This window comes from Macaca fascicularis, chromosome 20 (genome assembly GCF_037993035.2).
Source record: "Macaca fascicularis isolate 582-1 chromosome 20, T2T-MFA8v1.1".
Lineage (NCBI taxonomy): Eukaryota > Metazoa > Chordata > Mammalia > Primates > Cercopithecidae > Macaca > Macaca fascicularis.
In genome coordinates this window covers 62,698,793-62,725,259 of record NC_088394.1, presented here as the reverse complement: position 1 = coordinate 62,725,259, position 26,467 = coordinate 62,698,793, and the positions used below count along the sequence as shown (strand labels likewise).

Genomic DNA, 26,467 nt, shown 5'->3' with positions numbered 1-26,467 from the left:
CACCTCTGGCTTGGGAGCAACCTGTGGAGGGAGGCATTTGGAGTGTTGGGGAGGGCATGGGCACTAATGGATTCCAGTCCTAGTTCATTCTGTGGTGACTTTTGAATCAAGCAAGTGCAGTTCAAATGGATGAGAAATTGATCAAGAAGCAAAATAGGAAAACAACCCAAACTGGGGAGCTTCACCCCTCTTAGGCCTCCTTTTCCCATCTTTGTAAAGTAGGGATAAAATTTCTTCCTAGTCATTGTGGACATTAGAGGAGGTACACATGTGCCTGGCATGTGGTAGGTCTTTGGTGTGATTGACGACCCTGAAAACATCTCTAGGATGTCATCTCTAACACTGATCCAGCAACCTCATTCTTGGCTCCTACCCTTTTTGGTTGTGGCATTTCAGTTTGTAGTATAAATATCATCTCTAAAGAGAACAGAGCGTAGAGGCATGGATATCCTGTGATCGTTCACTGTGGTGGTCCCTGGTGCAGCTCCTACAGGATGCCACAACAGAGTCCTGGGTTCTGAGATACTTAGTATTGTACTCCTTACCCTGCAAGGCTTGCAGATAGCTGAAAGGATGCCAAGTGCTGTCTTCATGCTGTCTGTGATTGACAAGGGAGAGATGGTATGTTCTGACCAGGAGGCAGAAGTGACAGGTCAGTAGCAGTGGTGGTGAGGGCCCAAGGAAGGAAGCAGCTGAAACTCCCACTGGAGATGAACAGCACACCCTGCTGGCTCACAGAAGTGTCTCCCTGGGCTTGACGCTGAGGGACTCTCAGCCTGAAAGGAGAGGAGACAGCAGGGGTTTGAGGCCAGGAATTGGGGGTGGATTCTTTGTGGGTCAAGAAGTCCTTTCCCCAACCTTGGGCAGTATTTCAGATGGGACAAGCCTAGCTTTTCAAATGTTTCTAACCTTGTTACGAAATTACGATGTGAAAATTTGGCTGGCGCAGTGGCTTACGCCTGTAATCCCAGCACTTTGGGAGGCCGAGGTGGGTGGATCACCTGAGGTCAGGAGTTCAGGTCCAGCCTGGCCAACATGGTAAAACCCTGTCTCTACTAAAAACACAAAAATTACCTGGGCGTGGTGGTGGGTGCCTATAATCCCAGCTACTGGGGAGGCTGAGGCAGGAGAATCACTTGAGCCCAGGAGGTGGAGGTTGTAGTGAGCCGAGATTGTGCCACTGCACTCCAGCCTGAGTTATGGAGTGGGACTCTGTGTCACCAAAAAAAAAAAAAAAAAAAAAAAACTTCCTGGCCGGTCATGGTGGCTCATGCCTGTAATCCTAGCACTTTGGGAGGCCAATGGGGGTGGATCGCCTGAGGTCAAGAGTTCAAGACCAGCTTCGCCAACATGATGAAACCCCATCTCTACTAAAAATACAAAATATTGGCTAGTTGTGGTGGCTCATGTCTGTAATCCCAGCACTTTGGGAGGCCGAAGTGGGAGGATCACAAGGTCGTCAGGAGTTGGAGACCAACCTGACCAACATGGTGAAACTCTGTCTCTACTAAAAATACAAAAAGTAGCCGGTCGTGGTGACGCGCACCTGTAATCCCAGCTACTCAGGAGTCTGAGGCAGGAGAATCGCTTGAACCCGGGAGGCGGAGGTGCAGTGAGCTGAGATCGAGCCACTGCACTCCAGCCTGGGCAACAAGAGTGAAACTTCGTCTCAAAAAAAGAAAAAATAAATACATTCCTATATAAAAATTCATTTAATGACAATATTAAGATATTTTCATGTGTAATGTTCTGTAACAAACTTATTTCTTGCGTAGAACTGAATTAACTGACATTCCTAAGTGATCATCGAGCTCCTCCATCCTCCCTGCCCTGCCTCCCCACAAATCTCACCCAAGCAGGATCTTTAAAGAACTATTTAAAGTTCTGCTAGAAAAAGCAAACCCAATGTGAAGCATTTAAGTTTTTGTTTTGGGAAGAGTTCAACAATTTATGTGCCTTTTTAAGGCAATAATTTATTTTAAAGAGTGGGGTTGCAGCTTGTGGCCTGTTAACATCTGCCCTTGATATTTAAAATATTTGGCACAGTTTGTGAATCTGTTTTTTACCTATTCAAATCTAACAAATGTTAGCCTGGAATTCAACTTTGGTGTATATAGGAAACAACACTGTCACTGTTCAAGCTTTGTATATAGAAAATATGTGGGTGTCAAGAAGGTGTATTTTATTTTATTTATTTATGTTGAGACTGTCTTGCTCTGCTACCCAGGCTGGGGTGCAGCGGTGCAGTCGTGGCTGACTACAGCCTTAACCTGGGCTCAAGTGATCCTTCCACCTTACCTCCCAAGTAACTGGGACTACAGGTGCATGTCACCATGCCTGGCTAATTTTTGTATTTTTTGTAGAGATGAGGTTCACCATGTTGTCCAGGATGGTCCCAAATTCCTGAACTCCAGCGATTCACCTGTTTGGGCCTCCCAAAACATTGGGATTACAGGCGTGAGCCACTGCGCCTGGCCCAGTACCTTACTGTTAACCATAGTCATCCTACTATGCGATAGAATACCAGAACTTACTACTCCTATCTAATTGTCACTATGCTCATCAACCAGCCTTCCTCATCCTTTCTTCCCCCATCCCTTTCCCAGTCTGGTAACCACTGCATTAGACAGATTTTGGTTTTGATTTGTTTTATGGGTGACTGGTAGATCTGACACATCTTTGACTGTGGGCATCTTCCAGGTCCCACAGAACGCCCTTTGAGAACATTCACATGCTGGGTTTTTGAGGCTTGGTAAAGGTCCATGTTTTTATGAGCCTTGGAATTTGGACTCTGGTGATAGTACCTTTCATCCTCTGTTTTACCTCTCCGGCCCCATCTTCTTTTCCCCCTCACAATCCCTGCCCCAGAGGAAATAAGCACTTGTGAATTGGTGAATTGGTGAATTTGTGATAACTAGGACAATGCTGGGAGTTTTTGCTCCCTAGGAGCGGGTTTCTCCCTGATGCCCATGGATAGATAGTACAGTCCTAGTCACAAAGAGGAGTTCAGCAAACATCGCCTGCTGCTGGTGCTGAGTCCTCTTGGGAATCATCACCAAGAACAGCTTCAAACCGGCCACTCTGCCAGATGGCTGTCCTTACACTTGGAACCGTAAATATTTCTGGCATTGAGCCGAATCAGAACTGCTCTGACATAAAAGAAAACCTGTAACCTATAGCCCCAGGCCCAACACCTGGGCTGTCTCAGCTGGGAACTTGTTTCAGGTCGACTTGGGTTTGAGTCGTGGCCCCAGAACTTCACAGTTGTGTAGTCATGGAGAAGTCAGCTAACCTCTGTGAATCTCAGCATCCAGTGAGCAGATTCTCACCTCCCTCATAGGGATGCTGGATGTGTGCCTAGCATAGTGCCTGGCTTGCAGACAGTGTCCCCAAACAACCAGCCCTGAATAAATTGTGTGACAGCCTCAGTTCTTGAAAAGGCTTTAGAGACCAGGCATGTTGCTTATGCCTATAATACCAGCACTTTGAGAGGCTGAGGCTGGAGGATGACTTGGGCCCAGGAGTTTGAGACCAGCCTGGGCAGCACAGTAAGACTCTGTCTCTACAAAAAAATATAAATAAATAATGAGTCAAGCATGGTGGCACATGCCTGTGGTCCCAGCTACCCTGGAGGCTGAGGTGCTGAGAATTGCTTGAGCCCAGGCCAAGGCTGCAGTGAGCCACTGCACTCCAGCCTGGGTGACAGTGAGACCTTGACTCAAAAAAAATAAAAAAGGGCCGGGCACAGTGGCTCATGCCTGTAATCCCAGCACTTTGGGAGGCCAAGGCAGGTGGATCACCTGAGGTCAGGAATTCAAGACTAGCCTGGCCAATGTGGTGAACTTCTGTCTACTAAAAATACAAAAATTAGCTGGGTGTGGTGGCAGGCGCCTGTTATCCCAGCTCCTCGGGAGGCTGAGGCAGGGGAATCACTTGAACCCGGGAGGCAGAGGTTGCAGTGAGCCGAGATTGCACCATTGCACTCCAGCCTGGGTGAAAAGAGCAAAAACTCCATCTCAAAAAAAAAAGAAAAGAAAAGGCCTTAGAAATTATTTGCCAAGGTTACACAAAGTCAGGAACAGAGTTGGGAATAAGAAATGAAGTATTGCTGCTGTCTTGCGGCCTTCCTCTACCCAGTCTGCATACCTTTCCCTAGCTAGTCAGCTGGTAGCCCAGGCAGTGCTAAACACCAGGTCTTAAATCTGAAGAAATAAATTGCTAGTTGAGACTGAGCAAGAGAGCTATTTTAGGGCAGACAAGCTTTCAGCACACCATAAATTCCATCACCTGGCAACTGCCTGATTTCTTGGGCAAGGCAGCTTTCTGCCATCTGCATGTGTGGGCATCCAAACACATGTTTGAGGTATGTGGCCTCTTGGTGCCTCCTCCCTGCTTCTGCTTAGTAACCATAGCCATCTTCCAGGGAACTGTGGGCATGGGTTGGTGACACTCAAAATGCAAGTGACGGGAGGTGAACAAGGTAGGCCCTCCCCCTACCGGGCTGGTATTCTGGGAACAACAGACAAGTTAACTGATGTCTTGAATGCCACAGTCAGCTTTTCTCTGCTCAAAATAAAAACCAAAATCTTTGTCAACCTCTTCTCCCCCAACAATTAAGCCCTCAAGCCTTTAGGTGGGCAGAGCATGGCAGGTGTCTGCCTGGGGGTGGAGTGGGGAATTGTGGAGACCCAAAGGAGGGTTTGGAACCTGAGCAGGGTGGAGAGTGTCTGTCCCCATGAGTAGGAATGGATGAATGGCCTGGCATAGAGTATTAACTCAAGCAGGGTGGAGAGGGTATACTTATTTGGGGATGGGGCAGGGGTGCAGAGAGTCAGAGACTGACTGAGTGACAGCAAACCCATGGGTAGCCTCCCCTAGTGGAGAGGAGAGGGTGTCTACAAAGAGTAGAGCAGGCATGGGGTGTCTGAGTGGGTGGCCTAGGGCAGGGTCATGTGGTAAGGAGGGCATCTGTGCACGGATGGAGGTGATGGAAGAGGGGCTGCATACAGGCATTGGTCAAATAAGTTAAATGTATATGGCGTTATATTGGAGTTGGAGGCATCAGTGTGAACGCATGGTTTGGGTGTCTTTTTTTTTTTTTTTTTTTTTTTGAGGCAGGGTCTCCCTCTGTTGCCCAGGCTGGAGTGTAGTGGCATGATCACAGCTCACCACAACCTCTGCCTCCCAGGCTCAAGCAGTCCTTCCACCTCAACCTTCTGAGTAGCCAGGACTACAGGTGTGCACCACCACACCCAGCTAATTTTTGTGTCTTTTTGTAGAGATGGGTTTTTGCCATGTTGTTCAGACTGGTCTTGAACTCCCAGGCTCACGCAATCCTGCCTCCTTGGCCTCCCAAAGTGTTAGGATTACAGGTGTGAGCCACCATGCCCAGCCCGTGGTCTTCAATACACTCATGCATACAAATTTTCAAAAGGCCAGGTTCAGTGGCTCACGCTTGCAAAACCCAGCATTTTGGGAGGCCAGGGTGGGCGCATTGCTTGAGCCTAGGAGTTCAAGACCAACCTGGACAACATAGTGAAACCCCATCTCTACAAAAAATGTAAAAATAAGCCAGGTGTGGTGGCATGCACCTGTAATCCCAGCTAGTCTTGAGGCTGAGGCTGGGGTATTGCTGGAGCCTGGGAAGCCAAGGCTGTGGTGAGCCATGACTGGGTCACTGCACTCCAGCCTGGGTGACGGAGTGAGACCCTGTAGATGTAGAGGTGTGCACATATGTGTATGTGTTTGCACACATGTATCCCTTAGCTTTTTGCCCTGAGAGGGCCTGGGAGCAGCAACAGCCCAATAGCAATGAGCACACCTTATGCCATGATCTTGGTTTCTAAATACCATTCTCTCATAAAATAAATCGGGGGCCAGGTGTGATGGCTTATGTCTGTGATCCAAGCACTTCAGGAGGCCGAGGTGGGCAGATCACTTGAAGCCAGAAGTTTGAGACCAGCCTGGCCAATATGGCGAAACCCTGTCTCTACTAAAAATACAAAAATTAGCCAGCAGGGTGGCGCACACCTGTAGTCTCAGCTTCTTGGGAGGCTGAGGCAGGAGAACTGCTTAAACCCCAGAAGGTAGAGGTTGCAGTGAGCCAAGATTGTGCCACTGCACTCCAGCCTGGGCAACAGAGCGAGACTCCATCTCACTTGATCTTAGCCAAAAGGCCAAGAAGCGATGCGAGACTCCATCTCAATAAGTAAATCAATAAATAAGCTGGGCGCTGTAGCTCACACCTGTAATCCCAACACTTTGGTAGGCCAAGGCAGGTCGAGCACCTGAGGTCGGGAGTTCAAGACCAGCCTGGCCAACATCGTGAAACCCTGTCTCTACCAAAAATACAAAAATTAGCTGGGTGTGGTGGTGTGCACCTATAATCCTAGATGCTCAGGAAATTGAGGCAGGAGAATCGCTTAAACCTGGGAGGTGGAGGTTGCAGTGAACTGAGATCGCGCCACTGTACTCCAGCCTGGGCCACAATGCAAGACTCTGTCTTAAAAATAAATGGGGCCGGGTGTGGTGGCTCACAACTGTAATCCCAGCACTTTGGGAGGCCGAGATGGGTAGATCACAAGGTCAGGGGTTCGAAACCAGCCTGGCCAGCATGGCGAAACCCGGTCTCTACTAAAAATGCAAAAAGTAGCCAGGTGTAGTGGCACACCCTGTAGTCCCAGCTACTTGGGAGGCTGAGGCGGGAGAATCCCTTGAACCCGGGAGGCGGAGGTTGTAAACCAAGATCACGCCACTGCACTCCAGCCTGGGCGACAGAGCGAGACTCAGTCTCAAAATAAATAAATAATAGGGGCTGAGAGGCAGAGGATGAGGAAGCAAGGAAAACAAATGATGATAATAAAAAACCTGGGGTTTCTTGGGGAAATGGCTGATTCCAGGGCTGAGACAGGAAAAGTGTAAGATGAGCCTGGAACATCTGTGCCAGAAAGTAAGAAAGGGCTCAAAGAACCATAGATACGTGTCAAAAGACGGGAGCTGTATGCATAAAGGCATGAAAAAAAATTTAAAGAAAGGAGCTGGGCATGGTAGTGCATGCCTGTCAACTCGGATACTCAGGAGGCTGACGTGGGAGGATTTCTTGAGACCAGGAGTTTTGAGGCTGCAGTGAGCTATGATGGTGCCTTTGAGTAGCCACTGCACTCCAACCTGGGCAACAGCAAGATGTGTCTCTTTTTTCAATTTTAATTTAATTTTATTTATTTTTTTGAGACGGAGTCTCCCACTGTCACCCCAGCTGGTGTGCAGTGACACAATCTTGGCTTGCTACAACCTCCGCATCCCAGGTTCAAGTGATTCTCCTGCTTCAGCCTCCTGAGTAGCTAGGATTACAGGCACCCACCACCACCACACCCGGCTAATTTTTTGTATTTTTAGTAGAGATGGGGTTTCACTATGTGGGTGTTATTTATTTTATTTTATTTTTGAGATGGAGTTTTGCTCTTGTCACCCAGGCTGGAGTGCAATGGTGTGATCTTGGCTCACTACAACCTTTGCCTCCCAGGTTCAAGTGATTCTGCTGGCTCAGCTTCCCAAGTAGCTGGGATTACAGGTGGCTGCCACCACACCCAGCTAATTTTTGTAGTTTTGTGTTTTTAGTAGATGGAGTTTCACCGTGTTAGCCAGGCTGGTCTCGAACTCCTGACCTCAGGTGATCTGCCCACCTCGGCCTCCCAATGTACTGGGATTACAGGCATGAGCCACTGCGCCTGGCCAATTATTATTATTTATTTATTTTTGAGACAGAGTCTCACTCTGTTGCCCAGGCTGGAGTTCAGTAGTGCAATATCGGCTCACTGCAACCTCCGCCTCCTGGGTTCAAGTGATTCTCCTGCCTCAGCCTCCTGAGTAGCTGGGATTACAGGCACCTGCCACCATGTCTGGCTAATTTTTTTAAAATTTATTTTTAGTAGAGACAGGGTTTCACCATGTTGGCCAGACTGGTTTCGAACTCCTGACCTCAAGTGATTCGCCCACCTTGGCCTCCCAAAGTGTTAGGATTACAGACGTAAGCCACTACGCCTGGCCAAGACCCTGTCTCTTAGAGAGAGACTGAGAGAAGGCCACTGGCCAGGGACAATTTGAACATCAAAAAAAGGAAAAAAAATGATCATAATGGATTATAACTTATTGAATAAAATAGGAAGTCATGAGGCTATATAAATAAATTAGTAAATTGAAAGTTCAGTGTGAAACAGCATTCCATTCCTCATCAAAACTTCAAATTTACATGATTTATTCAATGGGTTATAATCCATTACTATCAGTATTTATTTTGATGCACAAAGTGTCAGATTTATTCATTACAAGGGGGAAACAGCGTGTTACAGTGGAGAAACCTGGCGGCCACAAGCTCAATCACCTGATGGAAGTGAACATCATTAATAATGGGATGCATAGCAGTCGCATGCCTCCTGATAGGCTGCGCAGAGAACACAATGTCACTGCTGGGGGATTTCTGCCAAAAATGTATAACCAGGATCTAATCACAAAGAAACATCAGACAAACCCAGATTGAGGGACATGGTACAAAATAACTTGGTGCATTACATCTTTGAAGGTGTTAAGGTCATAAAAGACAAGGAGGGTCTGAGGAACTGTTCTAGTCTGAAGGAAACTGGCAACATGACAACAAGAAGAGCAACACATGATCCTTAATGGCTTCATTTTGCTACAGAGACATTATAGGGACATTTGGCAAAACTTGATTGGAATGTGAGGGTTAGATGGTGGGAATGTATCAAGAATAATTTCCTGGCCAGGTGTGGTGGCTCATGCCTGTAATCCCACTTTGGGAGGCCAAGGCAGGCGGATCAGTTGAGATCAGGAGTTTGAGATGAGGCTGGCCAACATGGTGAAACCTCGTCTCTACTAAAAATACAAAAATTAGTTGGGCATGGAGCTGCGCGCCAGTAGTCCCAGCTACCCGGGAGGCTGAGGCATGAGAATTGCTTGAATTCAGGAGACAGATGTTGCAGTGAGCTGAGATCACGCCACTGCACTCCAGCCCGGGTGACAGCAAGACTCGGTCTCTAATAAAATAAATAAAATAAAAAAGATTAATTTCCTGATTTTGATGCATATTCTGGTAAAAGCAGAGAATGTCCTTGGTAGAAAATACTCTCAAGTATTTGAGGGTGATGGGGTGTTCGGTTGGTAATGTACTCTCAAATGATTCAGGGAAAAGCATTCTTTATACTGTACTTACCATTTTTGTTTGTTTGTTTTTGTAATTTTGAGATTGTTTTCAAATAAATACATTTAATTAATTAACTGGCCCATGTGTGCATGCTAAGAGTCAAAGTGGTATGATATTCAGGCCTTTCACAGTGGCCCCTAACACCTCTCCAACCTCACTACTTTACGAAGTGTGTTCCTGGCTGAGTGCAGTGGCTCACGCCTGTAATCCCAGCACTTTGGGAGGCCAAGGCAGACAGATCACTTGAGGTCAGGAGTTCGAGACCAGCCTGGCCAACATGGCGAAACCCCATCTCTACTAAAAATACAAAAATTAGCCAAGCATGGTGGCAGGCAACTGTAATCCCAGCTACTCGAGAGGCTGGGCAGGAGAATCACTTGAACCAGGGAGGCTGAGGTTGCAGTGAGCCAAGATCGCGCCACTCCAGGGCAATAGAGTGGGACTCCATCTCAAAAATTAAAAAATAAAAATAAAATAAAAGTGTTTTTCCAGCCACCCTTTCACTTCTCCTCCCCCAGCCTCCCAGCCTCCTGTCCTTTGTCCTTGCTGTGTCCTCCCATTGTGCTTTCCTGCCCACTCTGATAGCTCACTGAGGCCAGTCCGACCTTCGAGGCTTTGCTCAGGGGCTCGTGAATCTGGCTGCTTGAACTCTTGGGGCAATTCTGGCTGCTCCAGGGTTTCCCCAAAAGGGTCTGGGGAGCCCTGGATGCCCGCAGATGTTCTCTTGGGGTCCCTGAGACCTTTTTCCCCTTAAAAGGGCTCTATACATTATTCACGGCAACAGTGTCTCTACTACCCATTTGACATCAGGAGATAAGGCTTTGAATTATTCATCAGTGCTTTTTGTTTTGTTCAAATCTGATCATGTCAGTCGCCTGCTTAAGGAGCAAAATGCAGCTCTCATGACTCTCTGGACTGTAGGCATCTTCATAATCAGTTCCCAACCTTCCTGTCCCTCTGTCCCTGCCCCTGCCCTTCACATACCTTCTAGACCCTGCCCATATTTGTGAAAGAACCCAGACCACTCACCTCTTTCTGAACCCCGGGCTTTTTTTTTTTGTTTTTTTGTTTTTTTTTTGAGACGGAGTCTCACTCTGTCGCCCAGGCTGGAGTTCAGTGGCGCGATCTGCATCTTGGCTCACTGCAATCTCTGCCTTCCAGGTTCAAGCGATTCTCCTGCCTCAGCCTCCTGAGTGGCTGGGATTAAAGGTGCACACCACCACACCTGGCTAATTTTTGTATTTTTAGTAGAGATGGGGTTTCACCTTGTTGGCCAGTGGCAGGCGCCTGTAATCCCAGCTACTCGAGAGGCTGAGGCAGCAGAATCACTTGAACCCAGGAGGCGGAGGTTACAGTAAGCCGAGGTGGCACCATTGCCCTCCAGCCTCGGCGACAGTGAGAGTCTGTCTCAAAAAATTATTAAATAATGAAGTCCTCAAAATCATCTTCAGAGAAAGGCACAGACCTGTCTCCTGGGTGGATCCTCAACCTTGGCAAAATAAACTTCTGAATTGATTGAGACTTGTCTCAGATACTTTTGGTTTACAACTCCCTCCCACCGCAGTTCTTCTATGAGAGCCGTGAAGGCCCAGGATATGGCCCAGTGCCTGGCCCCAGAGGGTGGGGCAGCCGCAAATGCCTGACGAGGTGTCTGTTGCCTCCTCGTTACCTCAGCATCTCCCTGGGGTTCACATGGCTAGTTGAGCCAGGCCCAGCATGGACACCAGTCCTGGAGGGTAAGTGAAGGCAGGTCCCACATTTCCTTGTGGCCACACACTCAGCCTTCTTCCCCAGAAACCCATGCCCCTTCCTCTGCCATGGAGAGAGAAGGTGGAGGGCAGCCAGGGAGAAGCGAGGCGGCTGCTGAGCAGGTGAATCCTCCCCAAATCATTACATTTTGGAAGCAGCAGGAACCACAAACTGGGGTCCCACAGAAGTTGGGATTCCCCGGAGGCTCTGGTTAGGGGCCCAGGGTGGACTGGCTTGGATTGTCTTTGGTCATTGTAACCAAAGGAATGTCAAACTGGAAAATCCCAACGAGCACTATTTTTAGAGACTCAGAGAGCATTTTTCCGGCTGAAGGGACGAGTTCCTTCAGAAGCAGCAGTTAACTCTCGCCCCTGAACCACTCCTCCCTGGAACTCGCCCAGGCTCTGGCCCCTCCCTCCAGGCATGTGGGAACATTGCTGAAGGAGTCTGGTCAGGGCCCTGCCACCAAGGAGAGGGACAGGGACATCAGCTTCTTTCAAACACAAAACAATGGGTTTTTATTTTTACATCTTTGAGTCTAATCCTTCAGACATGAAGACTTATACTGACACCTTTATTTTTAAAAATTTTTATTTATTTTTTGAGACAGAATATTGCTCTGTTGCTCTGTCCCCACTGGCAGGGACTATCCATCCTACCAAATGCCAAGTTTGTTTTTTTAAAAATCTTTTTTTTTTTTTTTGAGACAGGGTCTCACTGTGTTGGCCAGGTTGAAGTGCAGTGGTATGATCATAGCTCACTGCAATCTTGACTTCTGGAGCTCAGGTGATTCTCCTACCTCAGCCTCCCAAGTAGCTGAGACGACAGGGGTGTGCCACTATACACGACTCATTTTTTTGTAGAGACAGGGTCTCACCATGTTGCCCAGGCTGTTCTAACTCCTGAGTTCAAGTGATTCGTCCACCTTCTTGGCTTCTCCCAAAATGTTGGGATTACAGGCGTGAGGCACCACACTGGGCCTCAAACACTTTTTTCTTTTTGAGATGGAGTCTCACTCTGTCACCCAGGCTAGCACGATCTCAGCTCACCCTCCTCCCAGGTTCAAGCAATTCTCCTGTCTCAGCCTCCTGAGTAGCTGGGATACAGGCGCATACTGCCACGCCCAGCTAATTTTTGTATTTTTAGTAGAGATGGGGTTTGGCCACATTGGCCAGGCCGGTCTCAAACTCCTGACTCAGGTGATCTACCCATGTTGGCCTCCTAAAGTGCTGAGATTACAGGCATGAGTAACGCACCTGGCCCTCAAACATTCTTTTTTTCTTTTCTTTTTTTTCTGGAGACAGAGTCTTACTCTGTTACCTAGGCTGCAGTGCCGTGGCATGATCTTGGCTTACTGCAACCTCTGCCTCCCAGGTTCAAGCACTTCTGCCTCAGCCTCCCGAGTAGCTGGGATTACAGGCGCATGCCACCATGCCCAGCTAATTTTTGTATTTTTAGTAGAGATGGGTTTTCACCATGTTGGCCAGGCTGGTCTCGAACTCCTGTTTCATGGGGTAATGGAGGACACTTGGCTTGTGCCTGCTTTTCGGCTACTGTGAATAGTGCTGCTATGAACATTCATGAAGAAGGTTTATTTTTGTGTTTCTTTTTAAATAAGAGCATAAAAATAAGGTTTTGTTTGTTTAGATGGTGTCTTGCTGTGTTGCCAGGCTGGAGTTTGTAGTACGCACAGGTGCAATCATAGCAAACTACAGCCTTGAATTCCTGGGCTCAAGTGTTCTTCCTGCCTCAGGCTTCTGAGTAGCTAGGACTACAGGCATGCATCATGGAGCCTTGCATGTTTTGTACAAGTTTTTGTTTCAGCACCTATTATTAATTTTTTTCTTTATTTTCTTTCTTTTTTATTTTTGAGAAAGGGTATCACTCTGTCGCCCAGGCTGGAGTGCAGCGGTACAATCTCAGCTCACTGCAACCTTCCTCTCCCAGGTTCAAGCAATCCTCCCACCTGAGCCTCCCAAGCAGCTGGAACTACAGGCATGTGCCACCACACCCGGCTAGTTTTTTGTATTTTTTGTAGAGATGGGGTCTTGCCATATTGCCCAGGCTGGTCTTGAATTCCTGGACTTAAGCAATCTACCTGTCTTGACCTCCCAAAGTGCTGGGATAACAGGCGTGAACCACTATGCCTGGCCACCTATTATCAGTTCTTTTGGGTATATATGCAGGAGTGGAATTACTGGGTCATATAGTAATTCTATGTAACTGTTTGAAGAACTGCCAAACTTTGAACCCAGCAGTTACACCATTTACATTCTTACCACCAATGTATAAGGGTTCCAGTTTCTCCACATCCTCACCAACACTTGTAATTTCCTGTTGTTCTTATTATAGCCATCCTAGTAGTTATGAAGTGGTTTTGATTTGCATTTCCCTAATTTCCTTCAACTAATAACATTGAGCATATTTTCATGTGCTTGTCTAAGAGGTTTTTTTTTTCTCTGAATATTCCTTTTTGGTAACATCTTATTCTAAACTTTTTTTTTTTTTTTTAATTTTGTAGAGATGGGGTCTTGCTGTGTTGCTCAGGCTGGTCTCGAACTCCTGGGCTCAAGCCATCTGCCCATCTCACCCTCCCAAAACGCTGGGATTACAGGTGTGAGCCACCGCACTCAGCCTTATTCTAAACTTTTTTTGAGACAGAGTCTTGCTCTGTCTGTCACCCAGGCTGGAGTGCAGCGGTGCGATCTTGGCTCACTGCCACCTCTGCCTCCTGGGCCTAAGTGATTCTCCTGCTTCAGCCTCCTGAGTAGCTAGGACTACAGACATGCACCACCACTCTGGGCTAATTTTTTTTTTTTTTTTTTTTTAGTAGAGACAGAGTTTCATCATGTTGGCCAGGCTGGTCTCCAACTCCTGACTGTAAATGATCCACACGCCTCGGCTTCCCAAAGTGCTGGGATTACAGGCATGGGCTACCATGCCCAGCCTTATTCTAAACTTTTTATGGTTAGAGTATCTTCTCAGTTTACCTGAGAATACTGATATATACATGTGTATAAAATGGTAGATATACACACACACATATATATACCATTGTAAACATTTAATGACATATGTTTCTTGGTTTTGACCTCTGTTATGTTATAGGCTTTCCTCAAATGTTTGGTGACTATTAGTTGTCATTTATATTTCAAAGTAGGGTCCCCAAAAGCTCATTGGAAGCTCTGTGCCTGTAGGTGAGAAGTCTCAGCTGTGGGATTCAGTGTTGGGTGATCTGGCTGGGCTCCACTTTGGGGTACTTCCATTGTCAGGATCTTTAGGTCTTTCTTCTTGTGCTAATCATGTTTTCCAGAGAGAATGTGAGGTCTTGGCTACCATGATCTAGGGAAGGATGTCTGGGGGGTCTCATTCAGCAAGCAAACTTTCACTTATTCCACCTGTTTTTAGTACACTATTCCTTCCCTGAACTGTGCCTAGTGATCTCTAACTAAGAGGCCTTCTGTTTCACCCTCTCCAGAGAACAAAGCTCCAGCCTTGGGGGATGGGTGTGAAAAGGGATCTAGGGATCCACTTGCTTCTTTAAAAGACTTTCACTTGATCTTCTTGTTTGTTACGCTTGCCTTCACCCCCTAACTCTACACTTACTTGATGCTGCCCATTCCTGAGTCTTTTGTTCTGTGATATAACCTGCGCTGCATAATATTTCAGCCTTTCCCCTGCCAGTTTAGGGTTTGGCTTTCTTGGATCTGCTAAGTTACACTTGCCCATTTGCTTCCCAGCTTCCAACATTTTGTTGCCATTGTCTCCTTTCCCATTCTATTTTTTTTTTTTTTTTTTTTTTTGTGGCCCAGGCTGGAGTACAGTGGGGTGATCTCAGCTCACTGCAATCTCCGCCTCCCGGATTCAAGCAATTCTCCTGCCTCAACCTCCCGAGTAGCTGGGATTACAGGTGCTCGCCACCATGCACGGCTTTTTTTTTTTTTTTTTTGTATTTTTAGTAGAGACAAGGTTTCAACATGTCAGGCTGGTTTTGAACTCTTGATCTCAAGTGAACTCCCACCTCAGCCTCCCAAAGTGCTAGGATTACAGGCATGAGCCATAGTGCCTGTTCTCCTTTCCCATTCTTTATCCCAACAGTTTAATGCCCACCTCCACCCCCTCAAAAAAATTCCCTGTAACTGTCATTTCACTGGGACTTTGGGAGAAAGCAGAGGCAAGACTCTACATCCAGCCACTCAATGTCACCATCGGCTGGTTGTCTATTCCAAATTCTTAGTATATTGCTTAACCCATAGTAAGTGCCCAATAAATATTTGTTGATTTAGGGTCAGTCCTCTGTATCTGTGGGTTCTGCAGCTATGGATTCAACCAACTGCTGATAAAAAAAAAATTTGGAAAAAAACAGGCTGGGCGCAGTGGCTCATGCCTGTAATCACAGCACTTTGGGAGGCCAAGGTGGGCAGATCACTTGAGGTCAGGAGTTCAAGACCAGCCCGGCCAACATGGCAAAACCCCGTCTCTACTGAAATCACAAAAATTAGCCAGGTGTGTTAGTGGGTACCTGTAATCCCAGCTACACAGGAGGCTGAAGCATGAAGAATTGCTTGAACCTGGGAGGTGGAGGTTGCAGTGCACTGTGATCATGTCACTAGGTGACAGAATGAGACTGTGTCTCAAAAAAAAAAAGTATTTGGAAAAAACAATAAAAAATAAGCTGGATGTGGTGGCTCATGCCTGTGGTCCCAGCTGCTCAGGAGGCTGAGGTGGGAGAATCGCTTGAACCCAGGAGGCGGAGGTTGCCGTGAGCCGAGATCTCACCACAGCACTCCAGCCTGAGTGACAAGCGAGACTCTGTCTCAGAAAATAAACACACAAAAAACCCCCAAACAACACATACACACACACAAATATAGATACAAAAATACAGTAGGACAATTATTTAAAGTATACGAGAGGATGTGTGTGTAGGTTATATGTAAATACTACACCATTTTATATAAAGGATTTGAGAGCATCTTCAGATTTTGGTATTTGAGGGGGTCCTGAAAACAAGCTTCCTCTCCTGCCCCCATACAGAAGGACAACAGTATTAGAGTCACTGTCCTTCCCATCTTTGAAAAAGTTGAGTGCTGGGCAAGGTCACTCACACCTGTAATCCCAGCACTTTGGCAGGCTGAGGCAGGAGGATCGCTTGAGCCCGGGAGTTCGAGATCAGCCTGGGCAACACAGTGAGGCCCTATCTCTACAAAAATAATGATGATGATAATAATAAACACTTTTTTTTAAAAAAAGAAAAAGTAGGAACCTGGACTCTGCCCACCAATGAACTGTGTGACCTTGGACAAGCTACTTACAGTCTGCAGCCTTAGTCTCTTCTTCTGTATAACAACGATACGTTCTTCAAGCGCCTTGCTCGGTGCCTAGAACATGGCAAGCTCTGGGTTATTTGTGGTTGTGGAAGGGTTCAATATAAAAGCGACACTTCTTAGAAAGTCAGTGTTTTACTTAGCTTAAAATTAGCCTTCACACTTTAATTGTAAATTGGTCCCTAATTAATGCCCTTCGGGGCAAAATCTGTGTTTAACCTTACTTGATGCCTAGACAGAGCTAGCAAAGCTTTTCAGCTGAGAGGAGAGGAACGTGCCGGTCGCCTGGGTCAGGCCGGCGGGGACAACCTGCAGTGGGGCGGCTCCTCACCCTGCCCTGCTCCGCCCCTGGCCTCGGAACCGGTTTGTTGCAGGCGCCCAGCGTGGGAGCCCAGGCACTTACCCACCTCTCGTCGGCCCAAGAGTCCGAGTCAGCCCCACCCTGGCCACGCACTGTTCCCGGCACACGGGTGGCGCAACCCGTCTCGGTCTTTACTGGGAAGCTCCCCACCCTATGCATCGAGGACCCCACTTTCCCCAAAGAAGAACCTGAGGCAGCGCCTGGGAAAGCAACTCCATGGCCTCCAGGTCCACCTAGACCCTTTCCTCAGCCCCAGGACCCCGCTGCCTGAACCCCATTACCCCGCGTGCCGGGATCGCCAGCGCCAACCAGCGGCTCCGGCTCCGGCTCGAGGCGCAGGTGGGGGCGGGGCCGGGGCGGGCCCTGAGGAGTCGGCGCCCCGCCCCGCTCCGAGGCCCGCTCCGCCACCGCCTCCACCTCGCCCGAGCAGCGGAGCTCCTCCGAGCGGCAGGCTGGGGCCTGGCTCCGCCCCTCCCGGCCCGGCGCGCCGGCTCCCGCCTCCTTCTCTCTCCTGGCTCCCGCCTCCCTCCCTTTCCGCTGCCGAGGCGGCGGGAGCCGAGCCCGAGCGGACCGAGCCGCAGCCGCAGCCGGGCGGCGGGCGAGGGGCGGCGGGCGAGAGGCGGCGGCGGCGGCGGCGGCGGCGGCGGCGGCGGGCGGGCCGCGGGCGGTCAGTCGGGCGGCGGCGGCGGCGGCGATGCGGCGGCCCCGCTGAGCCCGCCCGCTCCTGGCGCCGGGAGCCTGCCGCGCGAGGCGGCCCGGGCCGGGCGGCAGCATGCGGAGCGGCGAGGAGCTGGACGGCTTCGAGGGCGAGGCCTCGAGCACCTCCATGATCTCGGGCGCCAGCAGCCCGTACCAGCCCACCACCGAGCCGGTGAGCCAGCGCCGCGGGCTGGCTGGCCTGCGCTGCGACCCCGACTACCTGCGCGGCGCGCTCGGCCGCCTCAAGGTCGCCCAAGTGGTAGGTGCCGGGCGGGGCCCCAGGTGCCAGAGGGCGGCCTAGCCGCACGCCTCCCTCCCCGCCCCGCTGCGGGGCCTCCGCCGCGTACCAGCTTGCCGGGGCCGGAGCCCGCTCCTCGCGCCCCCTCTCCCTCGCGGGGTCCCGGTGCCACTCTGCAGCCTCCTCTAGGGACCCCGCCCTCGGCCAGAGCCTGTCCTTCCCAGGCCGGCAGCCTCAGGTGTGCGCCTCCTACCTGAGCACCTGCCCTCGGGCCTACCTGTCCGTTCCGCCCTCGCTCGCGGGAGTCGGTGGCGTTACTGGGCTGGGTGCTGCTGGGAATCCTGCTGTCTCCTGGGTACGGCTGGTCTTAGCAACCTGTGGCAGGTTTTCCCGGCCCGCACAACCTCCAGAAGGTGCTCGTCTGTTTCTGCCTGCGGAGACGAGGGACTGTGGCTTGGTTCCCCCTTGATTTCTAGCTGGGTGCCAGGCGTATATGGTAGGCGCTTAGTAAGTATTTGTTGGATGGAGGCAGGTAGCCCTGATGCCGTGGGGGAGCCTAGGTCTGCCCACAATCTCTACACTGCAGAGGTTTTTGTCCTTCTAACCAAGAAGACAGACTCGGCATCCCGGAATCCACCGCCCAGCACGGTGGCTGGCACTGCCCAATTGGTACCCAGAGTTAAATCTGGGAGGGCAGCCAGTTTTGGAGGTAGCAGAAACAGAGAACTTTCTGTTGGACTTGTCTGTAGTGGAGCTAATTTCTCAGGGTCCTATGTTTTGGCTTCCAGGGTGTTCTGGGCAGGGGCCTCTCAGCTCTGTTCCTGCTTTGTGGTTTTGTAACATGCCTCTCCCGGCAGTTGCTTAGTTCTGTTGTGGACAGGGCATGCTCTAATTCAGAAAAACCTGTGTGCCCCCCCCAACATTCCCTGTCACAGGTAGGCCTTCTTCTGAGGCCACCAGCCTCAAAACTTTATAGACGTCTCATAGCCAGAGAAGCCTTGTTCTTGTTCATTCTCTCTCTCTCTTTTTTGAGACCGGGTCTCTGTCGCCCAGGGTGGAGTGCAGTGGTGCGATCGTGGCTCACTGCAGGTTCGACCTCTCAGGCTCAAGTGATCTTCTCACCTCAGCTTCCCGAGTAGCTGGGACTACAAGCACGTTCCACCATGCCCGGTTAATTTTTGTATTTTTGGTAGAGATGGGGTTTCACCATGTTACCCAAACTGGTCTCCAACTACTGGACTCAAGCGATCACCCCTCCTTGGTTTCCCAAAGTGCTGGGATTACAGGCATGAGCCACCGCGCCAGGCCTGGTCCTCCTGTTCCTACTTGAGTGCATAAGCATTCCTTGGGAATAATATAATGTGTGGATACCCTTTAAATAAATGTCCTGGTGTTTGTAAATTACAGAATCATAGGCTGTTTTATGTCTCTCTTGGGTGAAAGGCTTGTTCTGCTGACTGCCGGAGGGTATTTTTGAAGGGCTTTATGGAAAGAAAAATGGATCAGATTATCTGTCTCTTCAGAATTTTAAATTTATCTTATTTGGTAAACTGGAATGTTTTCAAAGATGAATTGGTTTTGCAGTTTGGCATTGCTGTTAGCAAAGAGAATGTAGGAGGTGAAGGGAGGTGTGCAATTGCCTTTTTTCTTTTTTTTTTTTTTTTGAGACGGAGTCTAGCTCTGTCGCCCAGGCTGGAGTGCAGTGGCACAGTCTCATTTCACTGCAACTTCCGCCTCCGGGGTTCAAGCGATTCTCCTGCCTCAGCCTCCCGTGTAGCTGGGATTACAGGGGCCCACCACCACGCCCAGCTAATTTTTGTAATTTTAGTAGAGACGGGGTTTCACTGTGTTGGCCAGGCTGGTCTCAAACTCCTTACCTCATGATCCACCCACCTCGGCCTCCCAAAGTGCTGGGATTACAAGCATGAGCCATCACACCTGGCCTGCAATTGCCTTTTAAAAGAGGCAGCTAGCCAGTGTTTGAGTATGGGCACAATAGCCCGTACGGGTAATTAGAAACGAATAAGAAAAGAGCAGGGCTTGGTCGAATACCTTGCTTTGTTTGCGCTGTGGGATTTTGAAAGTAAATAGAACTTGCCCCTAAAAGAATCTAGTAAAATAACTGAAATCCAGTTTGTAGACTGTTAGTTATTACTGCATTGCTGGGACTTTGTCACCTAAGTCGAGGGATGGAAGCCGGTGTCATTTATCATTACCTTTTGGTAAAGTATTGTTTTGTTGTAGCGTTGTTCTTCTTTCCTTCTCTTCTCTTCTCTTCTCTTCTCTTCTCTTCTCTTCTCTTCTCTTCTCTTCTCTTCTCTTCTCTTCTCTTCTCTTCTCTTCTCTCTCTCCCTCTCTCTTTCTCTCTTCTCACTCTTTCTTTCTTTCTTTCTTTCTTTTTTTTTTGACACTGGGTCTGTTACCCAGGCTGGAGTGCAGTGGCACAATCTTGGCTCACTGCAACTTCCGCCACCTGGGCTCAAGAGACCCACCCACCTCAATCTCCCAAGTAGCTGGGACCACAGACGCACACCACCATGCCCAGCTAATTTTTTGTATCTTTGGTAGAGACAGGGTTTCACTATGTTGCCCAGGCTGGTCTTAAACTCCTGAGCTTAGGTGATTTGCCTGCCTCGGCCTCCCAGTGTGCCTGGATTACAGATGTGAGCCACCATGCCTGGCCTAGAATTGTACTTTTCATCTGGAAGAACTTTTGGGCCTAGCCCCCAAAATCTCACCTAACTCTGTTGTTAATCTCTAGAACTTAAACCCTGAGAGGATATGTGTGGGCGAGTAAAGGAAAAGGACCCGCTTCAAGGGTATGGCAACTTGAAATGGTTTTGGTGTAGTTGGCTTCCCAGCCTTGATAAAAATCCCACAAAACTCCAAGAAATTGGACTCTAAATTTAAACTGGAAAAGAAAATAAGAAGTCATTATGAAGATACTTCTGAGATGTTACAAAACTCAGAATCCATCAAGAAATATAAGTAAGTTCTAACTCTGTGGTTTTGAGAAAAATTTGACTTTTAAAACCCAGGAAGCTAAGGTGGGGGGATTGCTTGAGCCTAAGAGTTCAAGGTCACAGGGAACCATTATGGTGCCTGGGAGTAGCCACTGTGCTCCAGCTTGGGCAACATAGCAAGATCCCATGTCTAAAAATAAATTTAGTTGTGTGTGTGCGTTTTTTTTTTTTTCTTTGAGACGGACTTTCGCTCTTGATGCCCAGGCTGTAGTGCAATGGCTCCATCTCGGCTCACCGCAACCTCTGCCTCCTGCGTTCAAGCAGTTCTCCAGCCTCAGCCTCCCTAGTAGCTGGGATTACTGGCGCCTGCCACCACGCCTGGCTAATTTTTGTATTTTTAGTGGAGATGGGGTTTCGCCATATTGGCCAGGCTGGTCTCGAACTTCTGACCTCAGGTGATCCACCTGCCTCAGCCTCCCAAAGTGCTGGGATTATAGGCATGAGCCACTGCAACCGACCATAAATTTAGTTTTTTTAGATTTTTTAATTTTTTTTAGATGGGGTCTTGCTCTGTTGCCCAGGCTGCAGTGCAGTGGCATGATCTTGGCTTACTGCAGCCTCCACCTCCTGGGTTCAAGTGATTCTCCTGCCTCAGCCTCCCGGGTAGCTGGGATTACAGGCACCCGCTATCACGCCCGGCTAAGTTTTGTAATTTTTAGTAGAGACAGGGTTTCCCCATATTGGCCAGGCTGGTCTTGAACTCCCAACCTCAAGTCATCTGCCCACCTTGGTCTCCCAAAGTGTTGGTTGGGGTTACAGGTGTGAGCCCCCGTGTTGGGCTGTAGACTTTTTTGTGGTGTTTTTTGTGGCCTATTGCAACCTGTAGATCCTTGCTATTCCAAGTTTGGCCTTCGGCCAGCAGCATTGCCATCACCTCAGGGCTTGTTAGAAATGCAGAATCAGTGGCCACACCCCAGAACTTCGGAGTCACCTGCATTTAAACAAGATTCCCCAGGTGATCCATGTGTACGTTAAAGTTTGAGACTTACCTTTCTATATCCTTTCAGTATTAAAAAACCTTGCAACAGGCCGGGCTCACGCCTGTAATCTCAGCACTTTGGGATTCCGAGGTGGCTGGATCACTTGAGGTCAGGAGTTCAAGACTAGCTTGGACACCACGGTGAAACCCCGTCTCTCCAAAAATACAAAAATATTAGCCGGGCATAGTAGCGGGTGCCTGTAATCCCAGGTACTCCAGAGGCTGAGGCAGGAGAAGCGCTTGAATCTGGGAGGCAGAGGTTGCAGTGAGCTGAGATCATGTCATTGCACTCCAGCCTGGGTGACAGAGCAAGACTCCGTCTCAAAAACCAAAAACAAACCTCACACAGGTGCTAGCAACCAGCTTTCGATAAATAGTCAACCTTAAGGCTGAGATTTTTCTGTAGAATGAGCCTGCCAATACCTCCCTCAAAGGATTAAGAAAATGAAATATGTGTAAGTTAGTACCTACCGTATCAGGCATCTAATTGATGTTCAATAAATGTTAGCTGTCATAGTGCTAACAATGCCTGTCTCTAAAGAAACTTTGTGAAAATATCACCAAAAAACAGAATTATATATTTGAAATAAAGATAGTTTAATTCCTTATGATTTAAGTTAAATTGGTATTTTTAATGGAATGTGATTTGATAGTAAAGCTAATCTGAAACATTACGAAAAAATTAAACTGTGCAGTTGCATAGATTCTTTTTTTCTTTTTCTTTTTGAGACAAGGTCCTGCTCTGTGCCCAGGCTGGAGTGCAGTGGTACAGTCATAGCTTAATGCAACCTCGACCTCCTGGGCTCAAGCGATCCTTCCACCTCAGCCCTCCAACTAGCTGGGACTACAGGTGTGTGCCACTATGCCTGGCTCATTTTTAAATTTTTTGTAGAGATAGGGTCTCCCTATGTTGCCGAGGTTGATTTCGAACTCGTGAGCTCAAGCAGCCCTCCCTCTTCAGCTTCTCAAAGTGCTGAGATTACAGGCATGAGTCACTTACCTTGTCCTATATCTTTTCAAAATGAAACCTGTACGTATCTCTTAGTTGGGGAGAATGAACTGATTTAAATTATCTTCTTCCTCCTTGTGTGAATTCTTTTTTTTTTTTAAATGAATAGAGACAGGGTCTCATTATATGTTGCCCAGGTTGGTCGCAAACTGGGATTACAGGCGTGAGCCACCACACTTGATCCACATCCCTTTCTTGAGCCCTTCCCATGCCTAGATGACTTTCTGACTATATATTTGTGTAGGACTTTTTTTTTTTTTTTTTTTTTTTTGAGACGGAGTCTGGCTCTGTCGTCCAGGCTGGAGTGCAGTGGCTGGATCTCAGCTCACTGCAAGCTCTGCCTGCTGGGTTTACGCCATTCTCCTGCCTCAGCCTCCGGAGTAGCTGGGACTACAGGTGCCCGCCACTGCGCCCTGCTAATTTTTTGTATTTTTTAGTAGAGACAGGATTTCACCGTGTTAGCCAGGATGGTCTCAATCTCCTGACCTCGTGATCCGCCCGTCTCGGCCTCCCGAAGTGCTGGGATTACAGGCTTGAGCCACCGCGCCCGGCAGTGTGTAGGACTTTTTAATAACAAAAGATGGGTAATAGGAATTTTTTTTTTAAAGACAGATTTTTTTGTTCTGCCACTCAGGCTGGAATGCAGTGGCATGATCATAGCTCACTGTAACTTCGAACTTCTGGGCTCAAGGGAGCCTCCTGCCTCAGCTTCCTGAATGGCCAGGACTACAGGCATGCGCCACCACGCGCTGCTAATTTTTTAAATTTTTGTAGAGAGGAGGTCTTGCTATGTTGCCTCAAACTATAGGCTAATCTCGAACTCCTGGGCTCAAGCAATCCTACTGTTTTGGTCTCCCAAAGTGCTGGGATTACAAGTGTGAGTGACTGCGCCTGACCTGGAAATGTTTAAATGCAAATTTTAGCTCTGCTGATTTTGATGCCTCTTAGTCTCATCACATCAGGGTTCCTCATTTGTACAGTATGGGTGGTAATGACTGATTGAGCATTTTAGGAATTGTAAGAATTAAGAGGTTAATGTTTGATAGTTGCTTTCCTATGTAACTCAAAAACAAATGTGAGTATTTGCACTTCAGGGGTGGGTAATGGCATATCTTTTATTTGATGGAAACCTTGTTAGTTTTTTAATCTCAAGCCAGTCAGCAGAATCCCTGGCTGGTTGCTGTTCTCTGGAGGATGTGCAGGGGTAGGGCAGTAATACATGATAGAAATCATCTACAACACAAATATAGCCACATTTACAAAGCTGCAACTTTGAGAAATGACTGGCTGTAGACATAGCACTGAGTTTATCAGCCCCACATCCCCTCAGTTCTGTTGGAGGGGCTGGTTCAATTGAGGTTCAGCTGGGTTCCTGATTAGTAAGAGCTGGTCAAATGACCAGGCAGAAACACAATGACCCTGGTCAAACCCTGAAGGGTTCTGCGTTTTGTTTACTACTGAAGATTGCTTTGTACTCCTGGCTCCCATTTAGCCCTGAAGTCATGCATGTACAAGCGCATAATGGTAGATGAAGCAGTGGGTTTCTCTATTTTGGATTCTCAGGTCCACCATTCTGTGGCTCCTTGTAAAACAGTCCCATTTTCCTTTAGGAAGATTCTTATCTTTTGGAGTTGTCTTCCTGATCAAGGACTTGGAGTCAAATAAGTTCTAGCAGAAAAGCAAAGTTATAATTACTCTTAAGTTTTTTTGATGATTAAAAATAGTGAAATTATAATTCACGACCTTAAAAGAAGTTAAGTATAGAGTATACATGTGTTTTACAAAACCACACAAAGACTGTTCAAGAAAATGATACTACAGACCAGTATTCCTCATATGAACACAGACACAGAAACCCTCAACAAAATACCATATAGAAAATAAAACCCAGCATAATGTAGAAAGAGTAATGCACCAAACCAATTGTGATTTATCCCGGGAACAAAAGGTTGGTGCAGTTTTTGAAAGTAAATGTTATAGGTGTACACCATATTAACAGCTTGAAACAACAGGCCAGGCACAGTAGCTTATGTCTGTAGTCCCAGCACTTTGGGAGGCTGAGGCAGGTGGATTGCTTGAGCCCAGGAGTTCAAGACCAGCCTGGGTAATATGGTGAAGCCGCTTCTCTACAAAAAATACAAAAATTAGCATGGCATGCTTGTGCATGCCTGTAGTCCCAGCTATAGGATAAGGTGGGAGAATTGCTTGAGCCCAGGAGGTCAAGGCTGCGGTGAGCCATGATTGTACCACTACACTCCAGCCTGGGCAACAGAGTGAGACCCTTTCTCAAAAACAAAATAAAACGCAAAGCCACATGATTATATCATTTGATGCACAAAGAAAAACTTTTGACAAAATTCAGTACTTTTCCATAATAAATGTTGTCAGCAAACTTGGAAGAGAAAGGAACTTCTTCAACCTGAAAAAGGGCATCTACAAAAAAACTACAGCTAACATTATACTTAGTGGGGAAATAATGAATGCTTCCCTCCTATGATGGGAAGCAGGCAATGACGTCTGCTGTCATCACTCATATTCAAGATGACACTGGAGTCCTAGCCATTGCAAAAAAATTAATAGGAGGCATACAGAATGGAAATAAATAAAGCTGTTCCTATTTGCATATGGCGTGATTATCTAGGTAAATAATCACATGGGAATATATAAAAATCCTCCTAGAACTAAGTGAGTTAGCGAGGTTACATGATATAAGGTCAACACACAATAATCAGTAGTATTTTTACGTCCTAGCAATAAATCATTGGAAATTAAAACAAAAAACCAGCATCAGTTATAACAGCACCGAAAAGAATGAAATTCTTAGATATAAATCTCACAAAACACGTATAGGATCTGCTCAGTGAAAACTACGAAACACTGAAGAAAGAAATCAAAGATGACCAAAATAAGTGGACAGGCATTCTGTGTTCATTGGGATTGGAAAACTCGATATAGTTAAAATATTAGTTCTCCACAAATGATCTATAGGTTTAATACAATCCTAGCAAGGTTTTTTTGTAGGTAGAAGAATGCTGATTCTAAACTTTATATGGAAAGTCAAGTTAGCCAGGCAAAGGGCTAGTGGTGGTTGATGGAGGTATGTTCCAGGGAGAGAGAACAACAGGACATGAAGTCACCCTTGTTTAGGGTAGAATGTGTGTGTGTGTGTGTGTGTGTGTTGAGGGGAGTGTTTCTGAGAGGATGATGGACTTTGTATCTTTTATTGGCCTTAAGACGTTTGGCAAGTTACTTGTTCACTCAGGCAACAAGCAGATCTCCTGCAGGTCTCTCACTTGGGGATTTTAAGTTGGGGATAATGGTAGTACTATGGTGCCGGTGAGCCCACCATGCTCCGTAGCTCAGCGTCTCAAGACACCACGTCATCAAAGCCTGTTGGAGGTTGCTATGGTCTGAATGTTGGTGTTCCCCCAAAATTCAGATGTTGTAACCCCACACCCAGTGTGATAGTATTAAGAGGTGGAGCTTTTTGGGAAGTAATTAAGTCATGAGGGCTCAGCCCTCGTGAATGGGATTAGTGCCCTTTTAAAAGAGGTTGAAGGGAGTGTCCTTGCTCATTCTGCCATGTGAGGACACATAGAAAGTGCCATCTGTGAAGAATGGGCCCTCACTCAGATACTGAATCTGCTGGCACCTGGATCTTGTACTTTCTAGCCTCCAGAACTATGAGCAATAAATTTCTATTTATAAATTACCTATTTTACAGTATTTGGTTATAGCAACCTGAACAGACTGATGGTGATACAGAATATCTCTGGAATGATACAAGTTGGGCAACTGGGTGGCTGAGGGCCAGGGTAGCAGGGAGACATTTTCTGCTATATAACTATTTGTACCTTTTGTATTT

At 47.7% G+C, this 26,467-nt stretch overlaps 1 protein-coding gene and 1 long non-coding RNA gene across 3 annotated transcripts in view; one reads left to right on the top strand and one right to left on the bottom strand.

The window, feature by feature from the left end:
* Positions 1–538: 538 nt before the first annotated feature.
* LOC123570541 (uncharacterized) lies at positions 539–17,910 on the bottom strand. 2 transcript variants are annotated; one of them, XR_012428952.1, is made up of 3 exons: positions 17,869–17,910; positions 16,282–16,347; positions 539–776 (listed from the first exon to the last, which is right to left on the bottom strand). It is a non-coding gene; the product is annotated as an uncharacterized lncRNA (long non-coding RNA). The 2 variants fall into 2 exon arrangements; XR_012428953.1 differs by lacking the exons at positions 539–776; positions 17,869–17,910 and adding exons at positions 8,910–9,050; positions 16,701–16,825.
* Positions 17,194–26,467, top strand: part of CMTM4 (CKLF like MARVEL transmembrane domain containing 4) — an 81,608-nt gene continuing 72,334 nt past the window's right edge. Inside the window, exon 1 of the mRNA XM_005592158.3 lies at positions 17,194–17,612. Coding sequence (XP_005592215.3) covers positions 17,427–17,612 — 186 coding nt within the window. The 5' untranslated portion in view covers positions 17,194–17,426. The remainder of the gene's footprint in view (positions 17,613–26,467) is intronic.